Source organism: Euprymna scolopes, chromosome 20 (genome assembly GCF_053919585.1).
Source record: "Euprymna scolopes isolate OS-2025 chromosome 20, ASM5391958v1, whole genome shotgun sequence".
Taxonomy (NCBI): Eukaryota; Metazoa; Mollusca; class Cephalopoda; order Sepiida; family Sepiolidae; genus Euprymna; species Euprymna scolopes.
The window spans coordinates 77,621,799-77,630,956 of NC_136501.1; the positions used below are offsets into that span (position 1 = coordinate 77,621,799).

Below are 9,158 nucleotides of genomic sequence, written 5' to 3' on the forward strand. Positions count from 1 at the left end.
CTATTTGTTTCCATATATATTTAGATAATGTGATACTATTTGTTTCCATATATATTTAGATAATGTGATACTATTTGTTTCCATATATATTTAGATAGTATGATACTATTTGTTTCCACATATATTTAGATAGTGTGGTACTATTTGTTTCCATATATATTTAGATAGTGTGGTACTATTTGTTTCCATATATATTTAGATAGTGTGGTACTATTTGTTTCCATATATATTTAGATAGTGTGGTACTATTTGTTTCCATATATATTTAGATAGTGTGGTACTATTTGTTTCCATATATATTTAGATAGTGTGGTACTATTTGTTTCCATATATATTTAGATAGTGTGATACTATTTGTTTCCATATATATTTAGATAGTGTGGTACTATTTGTTTCCATATATATTTAGATAGTGTGGTACTATTTGTTTCCATATATATTTAGATAGTGTGGTACTATTTGTTTCCATATATATTTAGATAGTGTAAATACTATTTGTTTCCATATATATTTAGATAGTGTAAATACTATTTGTTTCCATATATATTTAGATAGTGTGATACTATTTCTGTATTTTCACACCTGAATGTCATCATGTGATGATTATACACTGGAAATTATTTTTTATGTATACTTTTTATTTATTATTTATTATTTATTTAATAGCTTTAGCTGTTAAACCTTCATTTGTTAGTGGGCAATTATTTTTTTATTTTACAATTACATAAGTTAGTATTATTATTAACACTAAAGACTTTATTACCATTATTACTGTTGTTAATTATTTTTTCTTATTTATCATTACACATTATTCATTTAATTTAATGCTGTTCTTAATGATAATTTTTCATAGATCATTGCTTTTACAGAAATTATTATTTATTATCCTAAAGAGTAATAAAAAATGCTAGAGAATTGTATGCTCAGTCTGTGAAGTCCAAAGTAGCTCAGCAGCGGCTTGGTTCCCACTAGAAGTGTGTGCTCTATCCCAACTATCATCAATGAACCCGAGGTAATCTTGTCAGCATCAGACAAAGCCAGACTCTTTGCCAAGAACTTTGCAGCTAATTCTACCCTATGCGACCAAGGCTGTCAATCTCCCTTATTTCTGCCTGTATCAGAAAACACACTATGTGATATACGTATATCTGTACGTGATGTTGCCAAGCTAATCAAAACCCTTGATTCCAGTAAAGCAACTGACCCTGACGGCATGCCAATTATAGTGCTGAAAAAACTTCAACCAGAACTAGCCCCCATACTTACAAAGCTGTTTAAGCATTGTCTTAAGAAGACCAGCACCCTGGAAAACCTCATAAGTATGCCCTATATTTAAGAATTCTAGTGATCGGTCATCTTCCTCTCAGTACAGACCAATTAGTCTCCTGTGCATCATGAGTAAGTTGCTGGAATTTGTTAAATAGAGAAGTAGTCAGCCACCTCAGCAGAAATAATCTTCTTAGTGACATGCAATATGGTTTCCGTTCTGCTAGATCTACAGCAGATGTGCGAATGGTTATATCTCATAGAATTAGTGAATCTCTTGACAGAGGCTTCCTTTCTAGGGCAATTGCTCTTGGCATATCAAAGGCCTTCGATAGGGTATGGCATAAAGGTCTACTTCATAAGACATCTCACTCATGATGCAGTTCTCTACCTATATAAAAGCCAGGTACAGCTAATGATGGAGTACTGTTGCCACATCTGGGCAGGTGTCTGCTAGAATCAGCTTATCCTGCCTTAACAGAGTTCAAAATAGACTTTGTAACTTAGTGGGGGATGCCCTTTTCTCTTCCCTGCAACCTCTTTCCCACAGAAGAGATGTTGCGAGTTTGTCTCTGCTTTATCATTATTTTCATGGCAAGTGCTCATCTGAGCACCAAACTTTCACGAAAAACACTCGTCTAGCCAAAACCACTATCAATAATTTCCCACACTCTTTATCTGTGCCTAAACCTAAACGTAGATTCCATGAAAAAAGCTCCTTTCTGAGAACTGCACGCCTGTGGAACTCTCTTCCATTTACCTACTTTCCAGCTGACTATAATTTGATTGTCTTCAAGTCCAACGTAAACAAGTTCTTGATGAACCGTCCCCCTAAGTAATCCAATTTACAAAATTTCTACTACTTATGATTACTACATTATAATCCCATAACTAATGTATACCCATTCACTCTTATCCTCGAGTTGTCTCCGGGCCTTAATAAGTGGTGACTCCTTTGTAAAAAAAAAAAAAACTTTTACCAAAAGATTGGCGCAGAAAATTGACAGCATGCTAACATAGAGGAAGCAACTCTATGGACATCTTCATTTCAGCCTGAAACAAAAAAGTAGATTTTCTGATGTTCAAGGATGAAATCATCAATAATGTTCCATAGGAAGACTGCACAGAAAACTAGTAGAGGATTCGGAATGCATCTATGAAGATCTGTGATGGGAGATAGAGCAAAATGAGATGAGTCGTGGAAAATCATGACACTATCACGATTAGATGATTATGAAAACAGACATGATCTTGAAGTATTTTATTTGTTAAAATCAATACTAAACAGAAGTAAAATCAATTTTTTTTTCCTTATCAAAACTAATCCAAATCTAATTAGTTTTTGCCCAGTTCGAAAAGTGTACCAGTTCATTAAAATCGAAGTTTTATAATTATGGATATGAATCAGCTGATTCTATTGTTGTCATTGGTTTTTTACCTCAATATTTTTCTTCTCCAAATTCTTTCTATAAAGAAATCTGGTACTTACAGAATGGGACCATGTGAAGGTTGCCAACATCTGTAGATGACAGTGTTTCTGTCACACTCAAGTTGTCAGTCCATGTTGTTAATTCTTAGCCATCATCATCTCCCAAATAAGCTATGATTTGTTTTCATCTCTCCTGAACACTAACACATTCTAATAGTAATAAACCAACAGTGACAATAGAGCTTTAGGTATAGGATATAAAATATAGATTTTAAATAGGTGATGCTAAATCTGTCATCCTTTAACTGAGTTGGAAAAAAAAAAAAGAAAGTGTTTAAATAATGAATAAAATATGTAAAATTATTAAAATGAAAATAACTTTTAAGCTTTCAGCAAAGTTCGTGTTGGTGAATTGTTGCAGTCTTTGTCTAAAATCCAAAAAAACAAAAAGATCCAGAAACAACTGAAAAGAATCCAGAAAACTGATCTTCTGGAAAAACCTCTTGCCAAACATGAACAAGAGAAGGTGAGTTATTTTTGGTTTTGTATGAAAGACAAGGATTATGTAGTGTAATGTCTAGAAAGAGTGGTGGAAGAATGCAAGATGGTGTGGTAACATATGTTGCTGAACTTCCAAAAATGTTTCTGAAGACAAGAAGAAATACATTGTCTTGTAATATAATTCATTAACCTTTTCCATCAGTTTCACTATTAGATATTACTTTAACACTTTCAGAAATTATTTAGTATTTTATGATTAACCTATTGATATAGTACAAAAGATTAACTTCTGGGAAGCTAGGAGGACAAATGTTAGGGGTTTTGTGATCATGAAAATGTTCTGCCATTCGTTTCTGTGCTGGTGCTATGGTTTTGCTGATACAATGACGATCCATAGTTTAACCATTGCTTCCCAGCTCTATAGGTAACAGTTTATTCTAAGACATTATAAAAAGAAGTTAGGAGGTGTTTCTTTCATTGCTCACAATCTTTAAATGACATAATTCTCTGCTGGGTTCAACCATTTATTTAGGGTTTTATTGAATGACATGATTCTCTGCTGGGTTCAACCATTTATTTAGGGTTTTATTGAATGACATGATTCTCTGCTGGGTTCAACCATTTATTTAGGGTTTTATTGAATGACATAATTCTCTGCTGGGTTCAACCATTTATTTAGAGTTTTATTGAATGACATGATTCTCTGCTGGGTTCAACCATTTATTTAGGGTTTTATTGAATGACATGATTCTCTGCTGGGTTCAACCATTTATTTAGGGTTTTATTGAATGACATGATTCTCTGCTGGGTTCAACCATTTATTTAGGGTTTTATTGAATGACATAATTCTCTGCTGGGTTCAACCATTTATTTAGGGTTATATCAGCTTTGATTTAGTTTTTTTTAATGATCTTTACTTCTCACATAAGATTTGACTGTTTTTGTGGACACCATTTCAGACTGTTCTTTATCATACACTCTGTTCTTTTGCAATCTCCTAGGATTACCACAAATGTAGTGCTGCACTTGTTAAGTTTGTCTATCATGGTGGTGATACCTTTCTGCCTTTTAACCCTTTGTGAACTTGTAAACAAAAAGTCAAGCAACTTTTAAAACTGGTATTTCTGAAATTTCTGAAATGGTTTATTCAGCTTTTTCAGTCAAATATCTGTGTGCCTCTTCATTTGTTTCCATTGATAAAGTCAAATATTCCTATTATAGTAAAAAATAATGTTCAAAGCCTGTTTTCTTAAATTAATTTTTTACGATGCTGATAATTTAGAATGTGTACTTTATGTACATAGGAACATGTTCTTTTTTGTTTGTTTTTAAATCTCAAGAGACAATGGATACACCTTGCAAGGAATTTATAATTAAGCAAGAGCGGGACAATTTCAACCCTATTTTATTCTTGGCTGACAGTATTTCAGTCCATTGGCAAAGAGAACTCCACAGTGATTGGATGGAATCAGAGAGAAACTAATGTCATTTGATAGTTTTCCTTCTAATAGATTTGTTGCTTTACAAGGTCTGAATGTTTGGTCTAGTCTATCTTTATATTTAACCTAAAGCTGGAGAGAGGATATATATGAAAATGGTATAGTCATCTTCACAGAACACAAACACAGCACACAAAGTCCAAAGTCTGTACTAGTAACCACTACAGTATAAAGATGGTATATGCTGTTCTATCTAGCATACTGGGCACAGATCTAGTGGCAAATACTGAGATAATTCAGAAAAACAGTTCATCAGTAGATCTCTTCTCTCATATATATATATATATATATATATAAAAGTATATACCCAGTAGTGTTGGGACGATTCCTAATTTTTATACAATTCCGATTCCAGGAAAATATTGATTAACGATTCCGATACCAAGTACGATTCCGATTCCGATTCCTAGGGAATTTATTGTTTTGAAATATACCAGGTAGTTTTATACTTATGGTCGGTAGTTCCCAAATATGTTCCCTAACGTTGGAAGAGATATTTTATGTCTACACTGTCGTGTTTTGGATTAAATAAAATTATTATATAGCAAACTAAACGGAAAAATTAGCAAAATTTATTCTAGAGAAAATTTATTTTACTTAATTGGAATACAGAAAAAAAAAACTCAAAGAAAATAGAATTTATCCTTCAGAGAAAAAACAAATAAAATAGAATTTATATAACAGAACAAAAACAAGAAAATTAGAGAATAAATACACACGATTCATTATTTTGGTCCTCATAATTAACAGATTTAATGAATTAAATAAAAAAAAATATAGCGGAAGAGAAAGAAAATATATACTAATTAAATATAAAAAAGATAAATATTTAATTTAATAATTTATAAATGAACGTGCGTAATGAAAAAAAAAACAATATACCACGTGACATGGCGCCGTAGATACAAAATAACCGGGTTTGTATTACTGTACACATAGATTCGAAAAAGTTGTCAAAAAACAAATATATAACAAACAAATATTATCAAAGGCAAGATAAGTTACTTTTCTACCAAACTGGATACATTTTTTTTGTTTTTATTCAATGTAACATGTTTATTCAGCTCGAAAAACATGCAGTGTTTACCGATGTATTGGAAAATTAAAAATGGCGCCCGACACTCTCTTTAAGATGGTAAGTTCGGGAAAAGGTGTTATAAATAATAAACTAGACAAAATACTATAAAAAAAAAAAAACACCGAATATATATCAAAATATGTCACGGTAACATATATTGAGCGAGTTTCTACTAGTATTTTGTATAGTTTATTATTTATAACATCTTTTTCCAAACTTACCGTGTTAAAGAGAGTGTCGGGCGCCATTTTGTATTTTCCAATACATCGGTAAGCACTGTATGGTTTTCGAGCTAAATAAACATGTTACATTGAATAAAAACCCGAAAAATATATCCAGTTAGGTAGAAAAATAACTTATCTTGCCTTTGATAACATTTATTTGTTATATATTTGTTTTTTGACAACTTTTTCGAATTTATGTGTACAGTAATACAAACCCAACTATAAGTCCTTAGTAAAATTCTATTTATAAATACTTTTTAAAATGAAATTATTTAATTAATCGTAAATATTATTTAGACATAAAAATTAACGGTTACAAAACCTTTTAAAAATATATATATTAATTTCTTTTTCGTTCGGCAAAGAACTGCGCAAAACACTTTTAATTTTGAATTTAAAATTCTAGAAAAAAGATTATATTATTCTGCTTTTAATATAATCAAATTCAGGGTTTTATCTTTCTGGAGAAAAAAAAAAAAAAATAATGGATTTTATTTCAATGAAATTAAAAAAAAAAAAACTTGACTGAATTGAATTAATTACCCTTAAATTAACGAAGGGGTTATTTAATAACTTTAGGTTTGGAAGAGATAGGTATGGGGTCGATTTTTTGAAACTTCAAAAGAAACCGACTACTGTCAAAACTTTGCGAAATAATACAACGTGATCAATTTCATTTTAGAGATATTTCTTTCAAAAGCCTTCTTTTAAAAGAAAAAAAAAGTATGTTGTTCTATTAAACCTTTTACTGTTTAAATAATTTGACTTTGCTCGTTTTATTTTAAGAAAATATAAGTTGAAAAAGCATTTTCCTTCAGTATTAGAAGATTTGTCAGTAAAAAAAAACAATCGCCAAAAAGATAAGCGTTTTTTTTTTATTTTTACTCGCAATGTAGAGCCCTGCATACTTCTTTTCAAGTTAACTCTTTTGTAGTTTTGATTACAATAGATCTGAATGAATGAACCTTGTAAGGAAGGGGCACTAAGCATTGCCCTGTTAATAATGAATTTCTTTGGTTTCTTTTTATTTCTCTCTTGCGGTTAGAAATATCAGGAATTCTTTTTCTTTTTTTCAACATCAGACTAAAAGAATCGTAATGAAGGAATCGGAAAATTAAGGTATTTTTTAACGATGCGATTCCGATTCCGATACCTCCCAAAATACACGATTCTTACGATTAACGATTCCGATTCCGATTAATCATCCCACTACTAATACCCAGCATATCTTATCAAAACAATGACATATAAGACATCATCTGATATGATATCATATATGATGTGTTTGTGAACAAACAATATAAACATGGTGTCCTATATGATATATAGGACACTATATGTTTGTTTGTGTACAAACAAACAAGAATACAACTTTATTTTATATATATATATATAGAACTGTTTCATTGTATCACAACTTATCAGTGTGGCTAGACTAGCACCTTTCCCATGTCGTAGATTGAACCTATAACCATTGCGTTGATAGTCTGCAGTTCTAACCACTGGACCATGGATCAGTCCTCGTAAACATCTTATCAAATGTCTATTAAATAAATATTTGCTCATCGTTTTTACAATGGTCAAGCTGCTAGTTTGTTTACAAACAAACAGCAAGCCTGCTCCATCATAAGTAACTATATAGCAATTAAAAGATTTGATCCATTCTCACTTTTTCCTGTGATATGTTCTTAAGGATAAAGTCTACTCAGCAAAGGCCCATAGCAGTGTTGAGTGAAGATCCAAGCTGCTATTGCAGCTAAATCTGTGAAAGATTGGTAAAGAGCTCCATGGAGAGCATATGGAACTTTATAAACTTGACATTTTATCTTGCAAAAAACTTGTTTTACTGTTTGTTATTTTCAATATTGCAGTTGCACTTTTCTTCCATGTTATGTGAAATATTAGCATTTACATCCAATCATTTTCTTTTAGCTTGATCGCACGACAGCTTATAAGAAAGTCAGCGAGGAAATATCTGTTTGGAATTCAACAGTGTGGCAGAATCGAAAGGCAAGTTATTTTGCTTTCTATTCAACTTTAAATTATATTTCTATTCAACTAAAATAATGTCTATTAAAGTCTTTTTAAACTAAAAATATTTGGCTATATACCTGTGTGCATTTATAGCATTTTTCTTGAAGGAAAATTTTATTTTCTTCATTTTTTTTATAGAAAGAACACCAAGAATTTCCATTGCAAACAGAAAAAATTGAAGTTTTTAACAACCAGACATTTTGCAATAGATTTGTGGTAAATATCAGTTTTTCTTGTTTAAAAAAAGAGAACAACTTTAAAAGAATTGTTTTTTTTAAATTGAGATGTTTATTGCAATTTAATGATGTTTGATTATTCAAGTCTTATTTACATTAAATTAATCCAAGCACTTTTTAGTGAGTGAATAAACCAAATCTTATAACCAAAATTCACTTGCAAAAAGAATTTAAAAAATGGTGAGCAAGAAAAAGGTGGAAACAGAAAATAAATGATTTAAAGAAAAATGCATGACTGTTTTACTAAAATTTGATCAAAGTACAATCATGATGAAGTCACTGGAAAAACAAAAGTGGAAACCTCTGTTTGAGAATGAGGGTACACACAATCAGGAGGTTAAATAGATCTAAAAGACAGAATCAGAAAACAAGCCTGCTACAGAAATAGCCCAATAACATGAAAAGATAACAAAATATCATGATATGAAAAGAAATTGCAATCTTAGGAAGATCTTCATTAGAATCTATTAGAATTAAAATTTTTAATTTACATTCTCTCCTAGTGTAGATTATAAAGTGATATTTGGATAAGAGTTGGGAATGACTGCAACTCAAACAAATTTAATTAAAGCTATGAGGTGTTAAAAATGATGTGCTGTTTTTTTTATGCTTTCATAATATTCACGGGCAAATTATACCATATTACATCACGTAATCTTAATTATATTCACCCCTTCTTTTCTAATCATATCGCAACATAGCAATCCTTATTTTGTTTATGGTCAAAGAATTAAAGGAAAATAGAAGCAAAATTGACTTATAAATGTATTTTAAAATATTTCAAATAATTTTTGCTTTCATTTGAAAAAAAAAACTTCTTCAAAGCAAAATAGTATTCATCTTAAGATTGGAAGAAGAAACAACAGTGAAAAATCGATTGTTTTTCATAAA

The 9,158-nt window shown here is 30.6% G+C and overlaps 1 protein-coding gene across 3 annotated transcripts in view; it reads left to right on the forward strand.

Annotated features, from left to right (window-relative positions):
- LOC145241467 (U3 small nucleolar RNA-associated protein 14 homolog A-like) overlaps positions 1 to 9,158 on the forward strand; it is a 137,499-nt gene that overhangs the window by 75,179 nt on the left and 53,162 nt on the right. For all 3 annotated transcript variants that reach the window (XM_080104449.1, XM_080104450.1, XM_080104448.1), the window contains 3 exons: positions 3,082 to 3,221; positions 7,930 to 8,007; positions 8,170 to 8,247. In XM_080104449.1, the coding sequence (XP_079960575.1) occupies positions 3,082 to 3,221; positions 7,930 to 8,007; positions 8,170 to 8,247 (296 nt within the window). The remainder of the gene's footprint in view (positions 1 to 3,081; positions 3,222 to 7,929; positions 8,008 to 8,169; positions 8,248 to 9,158) is intronic.